This window comes from Myotis yumanensis, unplaced genomic scaffold, assembly GCF_028538775.1.
Source record: "Myotis yumanensis isolate MYYU_CA2020_CCGP unplaced genomic scaffold, mMyoYum1.0.hap1 SCAF_8, whole genome shotgun sequence".
In the NCBI taxonomy this organism is placed as follows: domain Eukaryota; kingdom Metazoa; phylum Chordata; class Mammalia; order Chiroptera; family Vespertilionidae; genus Myotis; species Myotis yumanensis.
The window spans coordinates 70652563-70675801 of NW_027223759.1; the positions used below are offsets into that span (position 1 = coordinate 70652563).

A 23239-nucleotide genomic window follows, 5' to 3' on the forward strand; every position below is an offset into this window, starting at 1 on the left:
GAGTAAGTGAAGGAGTCATTGAGGCCAATATACTCATTGTAAAGATCATGAAACTAATTTGGCATCTCTCTTGCCCTAACTAGATGTGTAATCATGGGTAACATTACTCAACCTTTCTGATCCTTTAAATCTTTCTTTTCCTTCCCAGGCAACCAATTGAAGAAACAAACCCAAAAAAAAGGGTAGACTGCCTCATGTAACTTGAAATTTATTGAGATCTTTCCATAAGAGACAAAATTTTACCATTACCTTACAACAGAATAAAATAAATATTATTAGAAATGAGCTAAACAGCAGTATTTACATATTAAAAATAAATTAGTTTATAGACACTTTTGATTATTATATGAGCTAATTATTAAAATTTTCTTTTATTTTGAGCCTTTATGTGAGAAAGGCCTTACCAAAAGTTAATAATGGTTATAGAGAAGGCAGGTTCTGCAGTTTAATTATGAAAGGTAAATCTCATTTCTGCTACTTGTTATCTATATAACTGCAGTCAAATTGTTTTGTAAAATAATGAAATCTTACCATTTGTAATAGCATGGATGGACCTGGAGGATATTATGCTAAGTGAAATAAGTCAGTCAGAGAAAGACACATACCATATGATTTCACTTATATGTGGGATCTAGAGAACAATGTAAATGAGCAAACAAAACAGAAACAGATTCATTGATACAGAGAACAGACTGATGAATGCCAGTGGGGATGGGGGTTGGGGGACTTGGTGAAAAAGGGTGAAAGAGTTGAGCAGTACAGATTGGTTGTACAGGATAGGGAATCCAGTCAATAATAATGTAATAACTACTCCTGGTGTCAGGTGGTTATTGGAAATATCAAGTTAATACTTTGTGAAGTATATGATTATCTAACTGCTATGCTGTACACCTAAAACTAATACAAAATAATATCGAATGTAAACTGTAATTGAAAAAAATATATATTTTTCAAAGACTATTTGAACATTTACCAAAAATAATTATTTTATAATTTCTGTTTCTGTGAAATGGGGTGGTCTCATTAAGCACTTCTGTTTATTTATTTATTTGTAATCAAACTCAATACAAGTAGATGAGTGATCTTTTTTTTCACTGGGTTTTAATCCATCTAATTTAATTAATTTTAATCTTAGGCAAAATTATATGCCATACACATGCCAGGTATTTGGCATGAAGATAAAGAGAGAAGTGTGAAGTTGGTCTTGGCATTTCTCTTGGAATCTGAATGAGTCAAGAAAAGCTCTGACTCCCTTCCTCCAGAAGAAAAATACAAAGCATCATGTAAAGTTTCTATTTTATAAATTCTTACAACCTACCCATGAATTTCTTGAGTCTACAGACACCAGAATTAAGGACCTATTCCTAGAAAATAAAGTGAATCTTAAAGAAAATTAGGGGCATTAACAGCTGAAGTATAAACAGGAAGGCAAGCCAGGTTGGGGAGGATAATATAACAGAGACAAGGAGGTGTATACATTAGTGATGAGTGTGTGTGAGCATTACAAACAGGAGGGTAATATCACCATTTAGATTTGAGTGTTTATAATGGTATATTTTTTCCTTCCTCAGACTCATTCTAAAACTATTGCCATCTGGTTATTTGTGCTGCCCCTTAGTAGGTGGTATAACAGCCCACAGAGGTTTAGACACTGGTAGCTTAAGAAGAAAAAACAAAAAAGACAAGAAAAGCCTTAGGGAAATACCACATTTTAAATTTATAAGATATATGTTTATTTACAATAAGAAAACAAATGAGTAGTTTCACCTATGAATCATAAATAGATAAACCAAACAAAGCAAATAAAATACAAACGGAATTTTAAAAAATGTATATCAGACAATAGCAGCATATTCTCTCCTTTCACAGATTCTGCTTTGATATTTGTGACTACAGCTTATTTTGGGCTGTAAATAATATTGAGCTAAAAAACTAGTCCTCTAGATATATAGTTGACAGACTGCTGAATCAGGAGAAGTGACCCTTTCCCCAAACAACAATTTATCTTCTGTAAGCCTCTTTTTGAATCAGATGGATCTATCTAGATTTCTGAGCTTACATAATCTTCTTCTTGAGAATTTTCCATTATATCATTGAGATGGATAAAGAACATGATTTAAAAGAACTAGACCTTTGAAACCAAATCTGGAATATGTGTAGAGTCAAAACATCAATCGTATAATAATTCGATAAAACATGGAATTTTTTATTATTGACATTTTTGAGGTAACATAGTTCCTAAAGAAATAAAGAATGTATAGAGGAATAGAAATTAGTGTAAATTTTGGTATATGCTATTTAGTTTTATTTAAAGTAATAAAGTGTTTTCTAAATTAGATAATTCTAAGTGTACCATATGTTGTTTCTTTTTAAAATTTCAATTCATATCACTATTCTGTTTATTTATTCACATAGCCCTCTGAATGCTTCCAGAAATAATTTAAGCTATAACCTGGAAATAATAGAGGTTGTAAAGAGGAAGGATTTAAACAAAGGCAGAATAAGGATGAGTAACATAAGTAAATCTGAGAGTGAGATTGGTCCAAACAAATACATATCATGAAAAATGATCCATAAAGTTGGCTCTAAATTCTAAAAAGCAATTGAAAAGAGAGTAACATGGTGAGTTTGAGGATTATTCATAAATATCAATAAAAAGGACTCATAAAGAAGAAAATCTAATTTTGACAAGAGAGTAAAATTGCTAGCAATATTGAAGCAAGAGTGAACTAAAAAGGGTCCACAGCTTTCTAGAAGTGATTCAGAAACAAAAGAAAATGCAGTGAATAGTTGACCTATTGCCCACTTCTACCAAGGAGGAAAACGTGCGAGGGGAAGAAAAACCCAATAGAAATTATCTTTTTCTTTTCATGATAATAGGGGGTTGTGAATACAGTCCGGCCCAGCCCCATGTAAAGAAGGTAGCAGTATTGCTCTTCAAGGATGCTAGTCCAAAAACCTTCCTACTCCTACTTTTCAAGAAACTGGAAAATCTAGATTTTTTTTTGTTTTTGCTTTTAATCTCACCCAAGGATATTTTTTCATTGATTTTTTTTTATTGTTTATTTAGAGAGAGTGGAGGGGAAGGATTAGGAAGGGAGAGAGAGAGACTGGGAGAGAGAGAGAGAGAGAGAGAGAGAGAGAGAGAGACATGTGACAGAGAAACATCAATTGGTCACCTCCTGCACAAGCCCCTACCAGTGAAACCAAAATGTGGGATGTTGAGTCCGAGTTCATTGTCTCGAAAAAACGAAGAATGAAGTAACAAATACAGTGGGAGAAGCCAGTCCTGGAAAAGGTGTGGCCGGGGTTCCAGGAGCAGCCCAGCTGCAGAGCTTCCCTTCCATGCTACAGTCAGGAGTGGTTTGGAATCCGGCCACAGGAAGGGAAAGTACAACCCAAGAACCCCACTAGTAGGAGTCACGAAGACACCCCAACTGGGTGGGGAAGGAAGGGTGAGCTCCAAAGGCATGAACTTTAAAATGTATGGCCATTGCTAAGACAGGCAGCTTGCAGATAACCAATCCCAAGGATGTTGCTAAGGCAAAATTCTTTGAAAGGACCAATCCGGAAGTAACAAGCATATGTTCAAAAAGGCTGGCGACCTTCCTCCTCTCTCCTGGCACAGCCCACAATGGAGACCTGATGATCCCATTGCGGGGGAGCACACCCCTGTTCCCACCTGGCTTACGGCCGTGTGCGCCTCCACACATGGACTGGTAGCCTCGCATTAGCTCGGGTGCCGCCCCATCTACCTAGCTTCTGTCTGTCTCCTCCCTGGGACCTGGACCGGCATCCAGCCTGCAGTACAGGTACCTGTAAAAGGGAACCAGACCTGAGACTTTGGCCTGAGGGCTGACGCTCTAACCACTGAGAAAAACTGTCCAGGGCAAAAAAAAACAACAACAACAACAAAAAAAAATCTAGATTTTTTAAAGAAAATTTTCAGATTTTTAAAAGGTCAATAGTGTATTTGCCAAATTATATATACTGAGCAGCAGATTCAATATATAAGTTGCCAGTCTTCACTCTTATTTTAGACAAAGTAGAAAAATTGATAGGCTATACTTCCCATTATTTATTATTTTAAATCACTGAGTGACAATTACCTGAAATACAATGTTTATAATTTATTGGTGAGCTCACACTGCAGGTTATAAAGTTCAGCGGATCTGAGCTTGGTTTTGTTTTGTGTTGTTTTTGAGGAAGGTTAAGTAGTAGGAGAAAGAACCGAAGACCATTCGGTGCTGCATGGAAGGTGGCTTCTTAGAATTGCTTAGCTCAGTGCATCTTGGAACTCCATTTGATTATTCTCCTTTCTTTTTCCTGAACACTGAAATCACATGATTTTCAAGTTATCTTTAGAAGAATACTAGGCTTGAAGACGTCACAATTCTTTTTTTAATTATTATTTTTTTCAATTACAGTTTACATTCAATAATAGTTTCTATTAGTTTCAGGTGTCTACCATAGAAGTTAGACAGTCGTATACTTTACAAAGTGCCCTCCCCCTCCCCCCTAATATTTTCAGCACCTACCTGCACCAGACATAGTGATTGCAATATTATTGACTATTTTCTCTGTGCTGTACTTTACATCCCTGTGACTATTTTGTAACATTAAACCAACCTCAGCATCCTTTACCACTGTAGTGGTTAGGCCATAGTGTTAAATAGGATACTCTGCAGATACTAAATTAAATATAGTGGGAAGTTGCTATGTCACATTTCATATATATCTTCCAAATGTGCAGAGACTCTACCATCTTTATTGATTGTGTGTACTCACTCATTTTGTTCAATCAAGAAGTCTATATATCTGAGGTCAGAAGGATTTGGATAACTAGGAAAGTAGGAAAAAGAGTTGGCTGGTTTTGCAAGGCATTTCATAGCCAGCCTAAAGTCAGGGCCTTCTCTGTAAACTGGGTGTAATTATTGTGTTCTTTCCTAAAAAAACATATATACACACACACACACATACACACACACATATCTGCATTTATTTCAGAGAGGAAAGGAGAGGGAGAGAGAGAGAGAAACATCAATGATGAGAGAGAATCATTGATCACCTGCCTCCTGTACTCCCCACATTGGGGATTGAGCCCACACCCATGCATGTGCCCTGACAGAGAATCGAACCATGACCTCCTGGTTCACAGGTCGATACTTAACCACTGAGCAATGCTGGCCAGGCATTATAAGTGTTCTTAACAGAGGTTACTTTTGGAAATTAGTTCAATATGTTTTCTTTAAATTTGAACTCCTATTTTTTACCAACAGATTTACTTGTGTGTTTTGGCTTCAGCGAGGATATTTTTATTTTTGGTTGTTATTTCATTACTATTCTAGGAATGAATACTTGGGAAGTAGAGTGAGGAGTCAAGGCAATTTTGAGAACCTTTATAATATTGTACCACCTGACATTATAGTTGTTGAGCATCTTTAAATTAGGAAAATATTAGAAACCAAACTATTTATATCATAAGCATTAACAGCATTACAAAATTGTATAGTTATAATAATAATTTACAGATATCCAGTTTATTTCTTACAACTCTGCAGACTCTCAACTTTCCAGGTGAACAAATAAAGGTCTTAAGAGTTTAAGTAGCTGCCTTGGTGATATAATTGTTATTTTTAGCTTTGACCTAAATGATTCTAATCTTAATTCATAGTGACATGATCCCTATCAAACCAGCACATTAAATAATAGGTAACTCACATGAACCTGTTTCAAATTCATTATAATGTTACAGAATAATTGCTGTTATAGATATGTAGATTAATTGCTGGATTAGTTATATAAGACAATAAATTTATTACATTAAAACTCATGTATATAAACATATATTCTAAAATATTTTACAACAATTCAGAGATGCTGGCTACTTCATCTTACAATATTAAATATTAATAAAAATTTAATATGCTACTGATTACAGTCAAATTATTCAGTTGTACTATGAATCATCTATATCACCAACATTTTTTATTTCCTTATTCTTGCTTATGCTTACCAGAATATTTTAACCTATATTTTTAGTTATCAGGTTTTGAGGAATATAGTTATCTGAGTACTGTATAAATTATTAATTGATAAATTGACTTTGAATATATAGTGCCTCATTAAATTCTTATGTGTCTGCTGTGATTCTAGATTTATAATCTTACATCCTAAAGAGTTTGTGTTTATTATGGGGTCTTTTTATTTTCAAACTTTTGAATGTTATTCTATAAAGATTTTATTAGCCAGAAAGTACGTATTATTTACTTAGTTATCTCGTAAAAGTTCAAAATAAATTAACTAGAGAAGTGTCAAAAGATCAACTAAAGTCAACATTTAGAGTAGAATGTGAAACCTCTTTTATGTGTCAAAGGGAATAGGCTTTCAAAGATCTAATCATTAAGACACTAGTTAAAATTACAATAGAATTGTCATACAATATCTTGTTCTAAACTTTTTTTTAATGTAAGTGACATTTTCAGGAATTCTTTTGGAGATAAACATAATTTTCTCTTATTATTGTTTCCGAAATGAATTTGAAAATACTAGAAAGTATTATAGCTATTAAACAACACTATTCAAAAAATATAAAATATAAAAAGTCAATATATATTCTCTCTATCATCATAAAAATGTCTAAAGAAAGAAAAATATTATCAAGTAAAATAATTTCTCTCCTGGCTTCTCCCCTCTATTCCTCTCTCATTTCTATTTAAGAGATTCGTTCTCCTGCTGGTTGTAATGGGAATGAATTTCAATGCCATCCTGATGGAAATTGTATCCCCGACCTGTGGCGCTGTGATGGGGAAAAAGACTGTGAAGATGGTAGTGATGAAAAAGGCTGTAATGGCACCTTGCGGTTGTGTGATCACAAAACCAAGTTTTCCTGTCGGAGCACAGGTAAGCAGAACATTGGGTTCAGCATCTACAATGGGCTTCCCGGTTGTAGAATCCTTTTAGCCCATCTTCAATCTATTTCTTATCTTTGTAAGAAGTATTATTGTGTTCCTTCCAATAGGTTGTTCACATTCTATATGTAACAATAATAGTTAACATTTTAAAATATATTTTTATTGATTGCAGAGTGAAAGGGAGAGGGAGAGAGAGAGAGAAGCATCAGTGATAAGAGAGAATCATTGTTCTACTGCCTCCTGCTCTCGCCCTATTTGGCACTGAGCCCACAACCCAGGCATGTGCCCTAACCTGTAATCAAACCATGATCTCCTTGTTCAGAGATAGATACTGAGCCACACTGGCCAGACATCATAGCTAACATTTTTCAGTTTGTTATTGTTCTCACAATGTTCTCTACGTGAACTTATTTCATCATGCCAAATCACAATGAGAAACTAAGGCCAAAGAAGTTTTTAACTTGCTCAAGTTGAAAAAGTCAAAAGAAGTTTTAACTTGCTGGTTCATATAACCAGCGTGGTGGAACTGAGAATTTAAACCAGGCAATCTGGAGTCAGAGTCTAGAATTTCAGAGTCCAGCAGGAGACCAACAGCAAAACCCATGGACATAAATAAATGCTCACCATAAAATGTAATGAAGATGCCAAGAAAGGAAAGACAAAATTATTTACATTTTTTCTAAATAGTAGTTTTCTAAATATGATTGTGCTGTTGCTGGATTCCATTAGAATGAAGGTGATGACTGTCATTCAGCTCTTTGATTTGTTTTGAAGGAGTTGCTAAGGTTTTATTTATTTATTTTATGAAGGTATTCTACTAATATTATGTTTCCCTTTTGTTTTCTTACAACAGTAGGGTTCACCTGACATGATAAACTAACTTTCTTCCCTCTCTATACCAGATGATTGAGTTGAGGATTAGAGAAAAATAGATCACAATGAACTATTGTGATATAATTAGTGAAATAGGTAATATCCAAATAACCCATGGAAAGCATTTTCTATGGATTTCAGGATATATTCGTGAATCATCTCTGAAATTTCTTTTTATTGTGAAATTGCTTTAAGTTGCTTAAATTATGAGCTCTTAAGATTTATTTTGCTCTCTATTAAGTATTTGAAGCAAAAGGTAAGACAAAGGTTATCACAGCTGTGATTAAGCAAACACTCTGGAAACAACATGGTCCATGGGCATTCAAAGTTATAAAAATGAATTGTGTTTCTTTTCTTAAACACATATTCTGGTTACAGTTAAGCATTCAAATAAGAAATAAAAATAATATAAGCTAACATGGACATAGAGAAATAAATATTTCTGATGCCCATTTCTAGTGAAGGAGTTATGTTTCCAAAATGAAAAATGTTCCAATACTGTTTTTCACAATTATGTGATTCTTTTCAATTGTTAAATAAAGGGTCTTAGTTTGGGGGTTATTACTTGTACTTTAATCTGTAGTTTAAGTATAGTAAAGCACAATATTTCAAAGTATTTGTGGAGCCATTATTTGCAATTAGTATGCATATTTATAATAGACATTCATGCATATTACAGACATTAAAATGAACTACTGATATAAGCATTGGATTATAAATATGTGCACATCTATAATCTTTTTGACATTTAAAATTTTAATTTAATTAAATTCTCACTTTTATAAGCTAGCAGACCTTTAAACTACCCAAGATATTGAATTGAAGTTCATATTTATTTTCAAAGATTTCTAAATGCTAACTTGAGCATTTAAAAGTTTTCAAGGTAATCAACTTATATTTGGTGGTTAAAATGTATTTTCTTTTATACATAACTAGAGGCCCGGTACACAGAAATTTGTGAACTTGGTGGGGGGGGTCCCTCAGCCCGGCCTGTGCCCTCTCACAGTCTGGGACCCCTCAGGGGATGACCACCTGCTGGCTTAGGCCCGCTCCCCGAGCGATTGGGCCTAAGATGGCAATCAGACATCCCTTTGGCAGCCCGGCAGCCCTCGGGGGATGTCCACTTGCCAGCGGGGAGCAGGCCTAAACTGCAGTCGGACATCCTTAGCGCTGCTGAAGAGGTGGGAGAGGCTCCTACCATCACCGCTGTACTGGCAGCCATCAGTCTGGCTTGTGGCTGAGCAGAGCTCCTCCCATGTGAGAGCTCCCTGACCACCAGAGGGCAGCTCCTGCATTGAGCGTCTGCCCCCTGGTGGTCAGTGTGTGTCATAGTGACTAATCATTCCCGTCCTTCTGCTGTTAGGGTCAGTTTGCATATTACCCTTTTATTATATAGGATAGAGGCCTGGTGCACAGGTGGGGGCCGGCTGGTTTGCCCTGAAGGGTGTCCTAGATCAGGGTTGGGGTCCCACTTGGGTGCCTGGCCAGCCTGGATGAGGGGATGATGGCTGTTTGCAGCTAGTCACACCCCCTTCAGTGTGAGGGTCCCCACTGGGGTGCCTAGCCAGTCTGGGTGAGGGGCTGAGGGCCGTTTTCAGGCTGACGGGTGACTGAAGTTCCCAACCTCTCCTTTTTTTCTTTTTTCTTTTTTTTTATTCTGGGATTTATTTACCTTCTATGGCTGTCACTGGAACTGAGAGTCGGCTTTAGCTCTGAGGCTCGGCTCCAGCTCTGAGACCTCAGCTGCTGAAAGCAGGTATCTGGGTCTGTTTGGCTTCTATAATTGAAACACTGTTGCAACTCCAGCTCTGAGGCCGGCTGGCTGAAAGCAGGTTTCTGGGTTTTGTTTAGCTTCTATAATTGCAACATTGTTTCTTAGAGTGCAGCTCAGAGGCCAGCAGCGGCAGGCGGGGAACCTTGGCTTCCTCCATCACTGGAGCAAGCAAGCCTCCTGTTTGCTTCAGCTGCCTGGCTGCCAGCCGCCATCTTGGTTGGCAGTTAATTTGCATATCGCCCTGATTAGCCAATGGGAAGGGTGTCGGAGGTATGGTTAATTACCATGTTTGTCTATTATTAGATAGGATAATTTGCCTCTTATTAGCATTAAAACATACAAATGCTGATGTTTATTGCTATAAATAAGAGAGAGGTAAATGAAGTTAAAGTACGGTATAACCATTATCATTTAACATTTTCTATTCCAAAGAACATATTCTTTTTAATAAAATCTTTATTGTTGATAGTATTACATAGGTCCTCCTTTTCCCCCCATTAACCTCTTCCAGCCTGCTCCCACCCCCCCATCCCAGGCTCTCACCACTCCATTGTCTGTGTCCACAAGTTGTGCATATATGCATACACGTTCATTTGTTGATCTCTTCCCACCCACCCTCCACTTCAAAGAACGGACTCTTTTTTTTTTTTAATATATTTTATTGATTTTTTACAGAGAGGAAGGGAGAGAGATAGATAGTTAGAAACATCGATGGGAGAGAAACATCGATCAGCTGCCTCCTGCACATCTCCCACTGGGGATGTGCCCACAACCCAGGTACATGCCCTTGACCGGAATCAAACCCGGGACCTTTCAGTCCGCAGGCCGACGCTCTATCCACTGAGCCAAACCGGTTTCAGCGAAGAACGTATTCTTGATCAAGAAATATATCCTCCTACATCCAGTCTCTCACACCCCAGAACAGATATTTACAGTTATATTTTAGTTAGTGAATTGGCGGAAGAAATTTCAAGTCCACCATTAATGGAAAAGATTTTCAGAAATGCCACTCTTCAGATTCGAAAAGGAAAAACAATATCATATATTATATAGTGATAGAAAGGTCATGAGCTAAATAATTCCACAGCTGTTGATAGGAAAGTAAATTTGACACATCATGCCCACGTTTAGAAATCCATTTAAAGGAAAGCAGGAGTGCATAAAAATATATGCATAAAGATTTTCAATACAGCATTTTTAATAAAATAAAACTGGAAATAATGTACTGCCCATCTAAAGGGGAACTAAATAATTACAGCTCATTCATACAATGAATTACTTTAATGTCATTAAGAAGATTTAAGAATAAAATGCATATGAAGATAGAATTGTAAATTAATACTTTAAATCCCATCTCTACTGCTAAAACACAGAGGTGATGATAAAATATAACAGGAAAAAATGAGAGATGTGTAGCCTTATTAACAAACAAAATATATCTCTGATTAGCAGATATAAAACAAAATAACAAATGGTGAGCTACACTGAAGCTGGATGCTGCTTTGGGTTGGACACGGAGGCTAGGAGAGATGAACAGGTGTTCAGATCTGCAGTTGTCCATGTTCATATCTGAATAGAGGAAATAGGTGACTAGAGAAAAAGAGGGAGAAGCTCCTACCTGTACAGTCTCCTCTTTTAATTGGCTCTCTTTCCAAGAATGGTGATAGATTGGTAGTGACCCCATATATACTTTTCATTCTAGATTCTTTTGGAAAAGCCATATACATTTCCAGTCAGGGTAGGGTTAGGGTTAAGGATAATGTGATCTTTAGCAAAATAATATAACAGAACTAACTGACAGACTTGGTGATTTAACTCTGACAGTGGTTTCATAAACATTCTATTCTGTTCTGATCCTTTGTGTAATGAAAATCCACTGTGAGCTTCTGTGAATGGCAAAGCATTATTCTTTTCTATGTTTAGATTGTTTTGTTTTCCTTTCATTATTATAGCAGTAAATACAAAGTGAAATGATGAATTTAATCATTGTTAAAAATCTATCTGGATAATTAGAACTAAAAATACCCTACAATGGAATAGTGATTTTGTTAGAATTATATGATGAATTGTGTATGAAGAATTTCTAAACACAGCACTATTTTTTTTCTTCCTGTAATCAACCCCATGGGATACTTTTATTTATTTCTGACAAAAATAATATGGTGAGCTCTCCATTGCCTATGTGCTGTAAAGATAATAGAATGCTTTGCATATTATTTCTTATGAGCCTTGTATATTTCTCTTTGGATTCTTCCCAGTGGCAGTTTTAAACCCTTTGCTGCATGCTTATTCTCCTCTCCCTTCAATCCTGCCTCTGAAGAAGAATACTGCCTCCATATTGTCCAGAAGGGCTCTTCTATAGATATTGATCCCTTGACCTTCTACTTCCTATGGGATCTTAGTCACTTTTCTTGCTTATGTCTTCAGTTTTATTCTCTACATAAATTTTTCTTCTGCTCTATAAATATACCTAGTGCAATTACTGCAAAAACATTTTATTAGTTTTCCCTGTCTCCTTTCTTCCCTTTATTAAATCACTGTTGTAGTACATTGAGATGCCTTATCTCTCACTCATTCCTTCACTGTTTGTAACCTAACATCCAGTCCCCATCTTTAATGGAAATTGCTGTTTCAGTGGTTAACAGGAATGATATTTCAGCCCATACTTTTCTCATTCTTGAGTTCTGATTGACCATTTAGTAATTACATGAGTTCAAATAAATTATTGAACCTCTCTAAGCTTCAATTTCCTGATCAGTAAATTAGAGATGATAACATCAATATAATGTATAAAAAATGCCTAGAACAGTACATGCTTAATGAATGTTACCTTGAAAGATTAATACTGCACTCTGACTTCTTTTTCTGGAGCACATGTCCTCTCCTTGAAACCTTTTATTCTTTTATTACAGTTCTATTTATTTTTATTTTAAAAAATTTTTAATTGATTTTTATAGAGAGAAGAAGGGAGAGGGAGAGAGAGAGAAATATCAATGTGAGTGAAACATTGATCAGCTGCCTCCTCCACTCAACCTATGGGAGATGGAGTCAGCAATCGGGCATGTGCCCTGACTGGGAATCAAACCGGCAACCTTTGGGTGCAAGAACCACATTAGACAGGGCTTTTTTCCCAGTTGTATTGAGAAATAATTCTGTACATCACTGTAAGAGTTTAAGGTACACAGCATGAGAGTACATATATTGTAAAATATATTTTCATACAGATAAAATTTAAAGAGGAGAGATCTCCTTATTATGAGAACTCTTAGAATCTACTTTCTTAACATTCCAATATATCATACAGCAATTTGATTATAGTCATTATAATCTTTTTTTTTAATTGATTGGCTGCCTCCTGCATGGCCCCTACTGGGGATTGAGCCCACAACCCAGGCATGTGCCCGTGACTGGAATCGAACCCGGGACCCTTAGGTTCTCAGGCTGACGGTCTATCCACAGAGCAAAACTGGTTAGGGTGATACAAAGCTTTCTTTAATTATTCTTTGGGGGAAGGGATGTCACATTTCCACTCAATTAAAAGAAACGTTTTTATCAGCACAGAAGTCTTTTTTTATTTTTTTCCCCACTTATCATGCTATGAATTCATAGGGAGTGGGTTCCAGCAGCTCAGGCTCCTTTCCATTGGTTCTCACAAAGTGTGCTTCTCTGGGTGGAGCAGGCTGACCCTTCAGTTGAACCCAGGTACCTTTCTCTCTGGCTTCCTTCTTTTTCCGATCATTTTCCTTCACACGTTTCAGGAAGCTGTCTCCGCTCTTAGAGTATTTAATATGCTCAATACGTACATTAACTCTCTTGGCAAGAATCTTTTTTTTTTTAAGATATTTTACAGAGAGGAAGGGAGAGAGATAGAGAGTTAGAAACATCGATGAGCGAGAAACATCGATCAGCTGCCTCCTGCACATCCACTGGGGATGTGCCCACAACCCAGGTACATGCCCTTGACCGGAATCGAACCTGGGACCTTTCAGTCCGCAGGCCGACGCTCTATCCACTGAGCCAAACCGGTTTCGGCTCTTGGCAAGAATCTTGCCCTTGACTTGCTTGTTCACAATAATGCCCACTCCATGCTGGGTGACACTGTAGACTCCTCCAGTTTTGCCCTGGTGACATTTGTGGAGCATTCCTTTTTGAACAGTGCCCATTCCCTTGATGTCCACAATATCACCTTTCCTGTAGATTTGCATGTATGTGGCCAAAGGAACCACTCCATGTTTTCTAAAAGGCCTAGAGAACATATAGCGGGTGCCTCTCCTCTTTCCCTTTGTGTTAGTCATTTTGGCGAATTACTAGAAGATGGCGGTTCTGGCCGAAAGGCCATTATAATCTTATTATAACTGGAAGTTCCTACATTTTGACCACTTTCCTATAATTACCCCTCCACACACACACACACACACACCTCTGATCTCTTTTTCTATAAATTTGGTGAGATTTTTAAAACATTCCATATATAAGTGAGATCTTACAGTATTTTGTTTTGCTCTGACTGAAATCACTTAGCATAATGTCTTCAAGGTTCATCCATGTTATTGCAAATGGTAGGATTTCTCCATAGTGAGTTTGTTTTGTGTGTTTTTAAATGGTGTAAGATAAGAGTCAAGTTTCATTCTTTCACATGTGAATATTCAATTTCCCCAGAACCATTTATTGAAGAGAATTTCTTTTTTTTCCACTGAGTATTCTTTGCTCCCTAGTCAACTCTTAGTTGACCACATATGTTTGGGTTTATTTCAGGCCTCTCAGTTCTGTTCCATTGGTCTATTGGCCTGTTTTTATGCCAGCACCATATTCTTTTAATCACCACAGCTTTATCATACAGTTTGATCAGGAAGTGTGCTTTATTCTTAGCATTTCTTGGGCTCTTTGTGTTCTTTTGTAGTTCCATATACATTTTAGAAATTTTTTTTCTCTATTTCTGTAAAGAATGCTATTGGAATCTTTTTAGGGGTTGCATTGAAACTACAGATGGCTTTGGGTAGTATTGACATTTTAACAGTATCATTTCTTCTACTCTATGAACATGGAATACCTTCCTATTTATTTGTGTCTTCTTTGATTTCTATCATCAATGTTTCATAGTTTTCAATGTAGAGATAATTCAAATAAATTAAGTTTTATTTCTGTGCATTTTATTGCTTAGGATGTTATTGTAAATGGGACCAATTCTTTATTTCTTTTTCAGAAAATTTATTGATGGTCCAGAAACCTTTTCTTCTTATGAATTCTCACATTGGATTGTCCTCTTTATTCAATTACCATTTAGATTTCTTTTTTGTTTGTTTTGTTTTATGATCACTTACCCTTCTTCCTCTGCCTCTTCCTTTTACATAATTTAAAAATATTTGTTGAGTACATAATATGTATCTGGCATTGCATAGATTTTTCTCTTAAGTTTGTTTGTTTGTTTTGCTCTTTCAGCAAGGTGTCTATAACAAACTTTTCCCTTCCCAAAGTTTCAACTATCACCTCTAGGTAAACATCTCCAAAATTTCTGTCACTGAAAATTGGCTCATGTTTCAAACCCATTTTTTTCAATGCTATGCTAAATATTCTTCTTTCTCCCTGAAGCCAGAAATTCTTCCTCATTTTTTATTTCTGTTAGGAACATATTCGATCCTCTAAACATGTGGATTTAAAACAGAAAGCACCTTTTGACATGCCTAATTTGTAATCATTTTCCAAGTTCTAATGCTACCTCTACAAGTTATCTAACATCACTCATTTCGTTCTTTCTATTTACATAAAAGCCTAAGATTAAGCCTGCATTATTTCACAATAAGACCATTATGTGGCCTACAATTTTCTCCTGGCAATTATTATCTTTAACCCATTATACATACAACTTTGTCTTCCTCTTACTTCATAAGCTATAACCTGAATGCATACCTTCTCAAAATCTTTCAATGGTTGTCCATTGTTCATAAAATTTAAGGGCCCTTCTTGAATTAGTAATCAGCATTTTATAAACTGTGGCCCCCAGACTGCCTTATTATTGCTTCTGGAACAAGTATGGTTCTTTTCCATCTTTATATATTTACATAGGGGTTACATTTTATATGTGAGTTAGATTCAGCACATAGAGCTGAAACTACCTATGTTCAAATTTATTATAAAAAATCATCTATAAAACTCAATATGCATGCTTCTTTGTATATGGTCCTGATGAAAATTTGTACTTACAACTACATTATTAAGAAAATAATGTTTAGCATAAAATAAAGCATACATATACAAAATATAAGTTTATAGTGGATCCACTCAGAAATGGAAGAGCAACAAATTAAGGAAGAGTTGATTTACTTCCACCAGCAATGCCCTGACACATTTCCATTGAGTAACAACAGGCTTAATAATCATGCTATTAAACTGTCATTTTTCTCTCTCTTTTTGCTTTACTTGTGCCCACCCCCCCCAAGAGGGTGCGATTTGAATGTTAAAACGGTACACAGAAGACAGCTTTCTATATATAATGCCTTTATCTCTTGCACTCATATGTGATATTTACAGCCACCTTTTAAAACCCCTTTCCAAATAACATCTCAGTAAATTTTATCTGAACCTTCCAATCACACATACTTTCTACCTCTGCGAAATTCCACAGCACGCTGTGATAATTACATTACTTGTATTATTTTTATATGCTCAATATTAGAATGTTTGTCACTACTAGACTAATTGCTCCATAGGGTCAGGAAATTTTTATTTCTTTCCACATTCTTTGGCAACTAGGCAAGCACATCATATTCAATAAATATTTACGGAATTAAATTGAAGCCAAACATTATGAAATATGTATGTGGCATTAAAGGTTAGTAAGGTAAAAATTAAAAGCTTGCAATTTAAAGGCCAGTATTTTAAAAGACATTATAAATATATTATTGAGTAAATCCATTAGGATTTCCTCAAAGATTCATTTCTCTTTATACCCATATTTTTAATATTAACTGCTAGTCATACCCCAGAAGAGAAATTACCCTGTTATAGCCTGTGTTGTCTTTTAAGATAAAGCAATTCAAGCAATTTACAAATGATAACTCTATTACTCTCAATAGCCATACAGTTTTATAGAGAAAAGGGAAACTATTGAAGAGATCATACAGATGTATTTTGGGAAAGCAGCACATTTTCTAAGATTACCTAGAAACTCAGTTTTCCTGTAGTTGTTGTGGTGGTGGCTTTTTAACTAAACTGTATATTTGAAGGTGACACAAATCAAAATAGTCCTGATAATGTCTTTTTTGTGTGTGTGTACATGTGTACATGCAATTGTACTAGCTGTCCTGAAACCAACATGCTTATTTTTGTTACTTTTGTTTGTTGCTTATGCTGTTGTTACTTAGCTGTTCTTATTCTCTTTGCTCATAGTGCAACACTACAGTTCCCATAAGGGTTTTATACACATAGTTATCAGGTGGAAAACCTCATTATAAATAAATCAGAAACTATTATGTTGAACTCTACTTGATATAAACACCTCGTATTATTTTCAGCATGTAATGTTTTTATAAAGAAGAATTGGTAAAGACAAAGTGAAATACTTGGCTATTTGAACTTATATATGCACATTTAAAATATATATTTTTTAATACTGGTTTTTAAATATTGGATATTTATGATTTTTATAACACATTTTAATATTATTAATTTTTTTTTGAATCTTCTAATGTTAATGGCTTTTTTTTTTTTAATTTTTCACTTAAAGTATTACAAAGGGTATTACATAAGTGTCCTTTTTTTCCCCCCCACCCTTGACAAACCCCTACCCTCCCTTACCCCCCAGTGTCTTATGTCCATTAGTTATGCTTATATGCATGCATACAAGTCCTTCGGTTGATCTCTTACTCCCCTCCCTCCTGCCCCCCAACTCTCTCTGGCCTTCCCACTGCAGTTTGACAATCAGTTTGAGGCAGCTCTGCCTCTGTATCTATTATTGTTCAAAGGTTTGTAATGGTCTTTATTATCCATGAATGAGTGAGATCATGTGGTATTTTTCCTTCATTGACTGGCTTATTTCACTTAGCATAATGCTCTCCAGTTCCATCCATGCTGTTGCAAATGGTAAGAATTCCTTCTTTCTTACAGCAGCATAGTATTCCATCGTGTAGATGTACCACAGCTTTCTAATCCATTCATCTACTGATGGGCACTTAGGCTGTTTCCAGATCTTAGCTATGGTGAATTGTGCTGCTATGAACATCGGGGTGCATATACCCTTTCTGATTGGTGTTTCTGGTTTCTTGGGATATATTCCTAGAAGTGGGATCACAGGGTCAAATGGGAGTTCCATTTCCAATTTTTTGAGGAACCTCCATACTGCCTTCCATAGTGGCTGCACCAGTCTGCATTCCCACCAGCAGTGCACAAGTGTTCCTTTTTCTCCACATCCTCTCCAGCACTTGTCGTTTGTTGATTTGTTGATGATGGCCATTCTGACAGGTGTGAGATGGTACCTCATTGTTGTTTTGATTTGCATCTCTTGGATGATTAGTGACTTTGAGCATGTTTTCATATGTCTCTTGGCTTTCTGAATGTCCTCTTTTGAAAGGTGTCTATTTAGATCCTTTGCCCATTTTTTGATTGGATTGTTTATCTTCTTTTTGTTAAGTTGTATGAGTTCCCTATAAATTTTGGAGATTAAGCCCTTATCAGATATGACGTTGGCAAATATGTTTTCCCACGAGGTGGGTTTTCTTGTTGTTTTGTTGATGGTTTCTTTTGCTGTGCAGAAGCTTTTTATTTTGATGTAGTCCCATTTGTTCAGTTTCTCTTTAGTTTCAACTGCCCTAGGAGCTGTATCAGTGAAGAAATTGTTTTGGCATATGTCTGAGATTTTGTTGCCTTTGTATTCTTCTAGAATTTTTATGGTTTCCTGTCGTACATTTAAGTCCTTTATCCATTTTGAGTTTATTCTTGTGTATGGTGTAAGTTGGTGGTCTAGTTTCATTTTCTTGCATATGTCTGTCCAATTTTCCCAACACCATTTATTGAAGAGACTATCTTGGCTCCATTGTATATTCATGCCTCCTTTGTCAAAAATTAATTGAGCATATTGGTTCGGGCTAATTTCTGGACTCTCTATTCTATTCCACTGATCTATATGTCTGTTCTTGTGCCAGTACCAGGCAGTTTTGAGAACAGTGGCTTTGTAATACAGCTTGATATCTGGCATTGAGATCCCACCTACTTTGTTCTTTCTCAGGATCGTTGCAGCTATTTGGGGTCTTTTTTTATTCCAGATGAATTTTTGGAGAGTTCGTTCTAGATCTTTGAAGAAGGCCATTGGTATTTTAATGGGAAGTGCGTTGAATGTATAGATTGCTTTGGGTAGTATGGACATTTTAATGATGTTGATTCTACCAATCCAAGAACATGGTATGTTCTTCCATCTGTTTATGTCTTCCTCTATCTCTTTTTTCAACGTCCTGTAGTTTTCTGAGTAGAGGTCTTTAACCTCTTTAGTTAAGTTTATTCCTAGGTATCTTAATTTTTTTGGTGCGATGATAAATGGGATTGTTTTTCTGACCTCCCTTTCTGAAAGTTCACTATTGGTGTATAGAAATGCCTCAGATTTCTTGGGGTTAATTTTGTATCCTGCTACATTGCCAAATTCATGTATTAAGTCTAGTAGCTTTTTGATGGAGTCTCTAGGGTTTTGTATGTATAATATCATGTCATCTGCAAATAAGGACAGTTTTACTTCCTCTTTTCCAATTTGGATGCCTTTTATTTCTTCTTCTTGCCTAATTGCAATGGCTAATACTTCCAGTACTATGTTGAACAGGAGTGGTGAGAGTGGGCATCCCTGTCTTGTTCCTGTTCTTAGGGGAAATGGTGTTAGTTTTTGTCCATTGAGTATGATGTTGGCTGTGGGCCTGTCATATATGGCTTTTATTATGTTGAGGTATGTTCCTTCTATTCCCACCTTTCTGAGAGTTTTTATCAAAAATGGGTGTTGGATTTTGTCGAATGCTTTTTCTGCATCAATTGATATGACCATGTGGTTTTTTTCTTTCAATTTGTTTATGTGATGTATCACATTTATTGATTTACGGATGTTGTACCATCCTTGCATCTCTGGGATAAATCCTACTTGGTCATGGTGTATGATCCTTCTGATGTACTGCTGGATCCGATTTGCTAAGATTTTGTTGAGGATTTTGGCATCTATGTTCATGAGGGATATTGGCCTGTAATTCTCTTTCATTGTGATGTCTTTACCTGGTTTTGGTATTAGGGTGATGCTGGCTTCATAGAATGAGCTTGGAAGCGTTCCTTCCTCTTGAATTTTTTGTAGTAGTCTGAGGAGGGTAGGTTTTAGTTCTTCCTTGAATGTTTGGTAGAACTCCCCTGTGAAGCCGTCTGGCCCTGGGCTTTTGTTTGCTGGAAGCTTTCTGATGACTGCTTCAATTTCTTCCATAGTTATTGGCCTATTGAGGTTTTTAGATTCTTCCTGATTGAGTTTTGGAATGTTGTATTTTTCTAGGAATTTGTCCATTTCCTCCAGGTTGTCTAGTTTGTTGGAGTAGAGTTGCCCGTAGTATTGTTTAACAATCATTTGTATTTCTGTGGGGTCTGTTGTTATTTCGCCTCTATCATTTCTGATTTGGTTTATTTGGGACCTCTCTCTTTGCTTCTTGGTGAGCTTGGCTAGGGGTTTGTCAATCTTGTTTATCCTTTCAAAGAACCAGCTCTTGGTTTCATTGATTTTCTGTATTGTTTTTTTGGTCTCTATTTCATTGATTTCTGCTCTAATCTTTATTATCTCCTTCCTTCTGCTCACTCTGGGCTTTTCTTGTTGCTCTCTTTCTAATTCTTTGAGTTGTAGAGTTAGATGATTGACTACCATTTTTTCTTGTTTTTTGAGATAGGCCTGTAGAGCTATAAACTTTCCTCTCAGGACTGCTTTCATTGTGTCCCAGAGGTTTTGGATTGTTGTGTTTTCATTGTCATTAGTGTCCAGGATGTTTTTAATTTCTTCTTTGATGTCATCGGTAACCCAATCAATATTTAATAACATGCTATTCAGCTTCCAAGTGTTTGAGTATTTTGGGTTGTTTTTATTGTAGTTTATTTCTAACATTATGCCATCGTGGTCTGCGAAGAAGCTTTTTATGATTTCAATCTTCTTGAATTTGTGGAGACTTTGCTTGTGACCCAATATGTGGTCTATTTTTGAATATGTCCCATGAGCACCTGAGAGGAATGTATATTCCGCAGCTGTGGGGTGAAGTGTTCTGAAGATGTCAATTAAGTCCATCTGATCTAGTGAGTCATTTAGGATTGCTGTTTCTTTGCTGAGTTTTTGTCTAGCGGATTTATCCAGTGATGTCAGTGGTGTATTAAAGTCCCCTACTATGATTGTATTGTTGTCGATCTCTCCCCTGATATCTTCCAGAAGTTTTCTTATGTATGTGGGTGCTCCTGCATTGGGTGCATATATGTTTACCAGGGTTATGTCTTCTTGTTGTATTGATCCCTTTAGTATTATGAAGTGGCCTTCCTTATCTCTGGTTATGGCCTTCACTTTGAGATGTATTTTGTCAGATATAAGTATTGCTACCCCAGCTTTCTTTTCCTTTCCATTTGCGTGAAAGATATTTTTCCATCCCTTCACTTTCAGTCTGTGTGAGTCCCTTCTAATGAGGTGGGTCTCTTGTAGACAGCAGATGTATGGGTCATGTTTTTTTATCCATTCAGCCACTCGATGTCTTTTGGTTGGAGCATTTAGTCCATTTACATTTAAAGTTATTATTGAAAGGTACTTGTTTGTAGCCATTTCTTTTTTTGTGTGTGTGTGTGGCTGTTTTCTTTCTGAGCTTGATATTTCTTCTTTTTACACCAGTCCCTTTAGCATTTCTTGCATGGCTGGCTTGGTGGTGATAAACTCCCTTAGCCCTTTTTTGTCTGTGAAGCTTCTTATTTCCCCTTCAATTTTGAATGATAGCCTTGCTGGATAGAGTATTCTTGGATTCAGTCCTTTGCTTTGCATCACTTTGTAGATTTCCGTCCATTCTTTTCTGGCCTGATGTGTTTCTGTTGAGAAATCATTTGATAATCTAATGGGAGATCCCTTGTATGTTACTTTCCGTCTCTCTCTTGCAGCCTGTAAGATTCTCTCTTTATCCTGAACATTTGCCATGGTAATTATGATGTGTCTTGGTGTGGGTCTTTTCGGGTTCACCTTGTTTGGGACTCTCTGGGCTTGTGTGACTTTTTTCTTCCCCACCTCAGGGAAGTTTTCTGATATTATTTCTTCGAATAGGTTTTCTAATCCATGTTCATCTTTCTGTTGTTCTGGCACCCCTATTATTCGTATGTTGTTTCGTTTCATGTTGTCCCAAAGCTCCCTTAGGCTCTCCTCCTGTCTTTTAATTTTTTTCTCCATTTGCCGTACAGTTTGAGTGTGTTTTGCTTCTTTGTCTTCTAATTCACTAATTCGGTCCTCCGCTTCTCCCAGTCTACTGTTGATACTTTCAATGGAGTTTTTTATTGAAGCTATGTCACTCTTCATTTCTTCTTGGGACTTACTTAAGTTGTTGATTTTTTCATCTGTTTCTTCTAGCTTCTTGCATAAGTAGTTGAGTTTTTCATCTGTTTCTTCTTGCTTCTTGAACATCTGGTGCATGTACTCTAGGAACCTTATTCTGAATTCTTTTTCCGTCATGTTGCATATCTCTGTCTCACTTAGCTGCTTTTCTGGCGAGTCCTCCTTTTCTTTCCTTTGGGGGTTTCTTTGCCTACCCATGTTTGATCTCGCTGACATATGTAGATGTTGAGATGTTCAGTGGCTGCTCCCTGGGTGGCAGGGGCTCCTTGGGTTGTGGTTGCTGCTCAGACGGTTGCGGTAGCAGCTGCTTTCCAGTTGGCAGCAGCTCCTCTGGTGGGTGTTGTTCACAGCTGTGTTGGCTCTTCTGGCTGGTGGGGGGAGGCTTCACGTACAGCTGCTGTTCCACAGACAGAGGGTGTGGTGATCAGGAGGCTGTGGTGATCAGGAGGCTCGGTGATCAGGGGGCTGCTGTTGCTTGGATCTGCTGCGTTGATTTAAAGGCACAAAATACAACAGAGCAAGGCACAACGTACCAGGCACTGAACACAAGTATATTCACAATATTAATAACCCCAAATAAAGGTGACCACCCGAATTAAGAGAATTAGGGGATAAGGGAGAAAGAAGAGAAGAAGATAAAAGAGAGAACAGGAAAGAAAAATAAGAAAAAAACAAACAAAAAAGGAGTGCAAAAATAGAATTGGGAAAAAAGAGGGGGGAAAAAAAGAGAGCGAAAAAAGAGAATGAAGTAGAAGCAGGGAAGAGACTATTGGTATGAGGAGCAAACTCCAATAGAACTGCCACTAATCTCAACAAATTCCAGCAACAGATCCCTGGAGATGAATGCAAATTACAAACCACCAATAATATCCAGAGGGGTAAGGGAAAAAAGAAGCACAAAAATAACCGGGGTGAGGTGGGGGAGGGAAGGGAAAAACCAGCAGAAAAAAAAAAAAAGAAAAAGAAAAAGAAAAACAACCTCACAACCAGTCCTAAAAAAGAAGAAAAAACACAAAACAAAACAAACAAATAAAAAAAAAAAAAAAAGCCCAATATATTCAACAATCAAGAAAACAATAGAAAGATAAGAGAGAAAAAAATGTTTGGAAA

General features: G+C 36.6%; 2 protein-coding genes across 2 annotated transcripts in view; one reads left to right on the plus strand and one right to left on the minus strand.

The window, feature by feature from the left end:
* The window catches only part of LRP1B (LDL receptor related protein 1B), a 1706338-nt gene that overhangs the window by 1061857 nt on the left and 621242 nt on the right, over nucleotides 1-23239 (plus strand). The window contains exon 21 of the mRNA XM_070423500.1: nucleotides 6721-6903. Coding sequence (XP_070279601.1) covers nucleotides 6721-6903 — 183 coding nt within the window. The remainder of the gene's footprint in view (nucleotides 1-6720; nucleotides 6904-23239) is intronic.
* On the minus strand, nucleotides 13152-13865 carry LOC139015708 (large ribosomal subunit protein eL21-like). The gene is made up of 2 exons (XM_070423462.1): nucleotides 13585-13865; nucleotides 13152-13371 (listed from the first exon to the last, which is right to left on the minus strand). Exons 1-2 carry the CDS (start codon nucleotides 13854-13856, stop codon nucleotides 13152-13154), a joined length of 492 nt encoding a protein of 163 aa, XP_070279563.1. The 5' UTR covers nucleotides 13857-13865.

Bases quoted from the DNA above. Each gene is read 5' to 3' on its own strand.
- LOC139015708 (XM_070423462.1), bottom strand. From the start codon at position 13,856: ATGACTAACACAAAGGGAAAGAGGAGAGGCACCCGCTATATGTTCTCT. The intron at 13,372-13,584 runs GTTTGGCTCAGT...TCTTGCCAAGAG, and splicing joins CTTGCCAAGAGCCGAAACCG to AGTTAATGTACGTATTGAGC.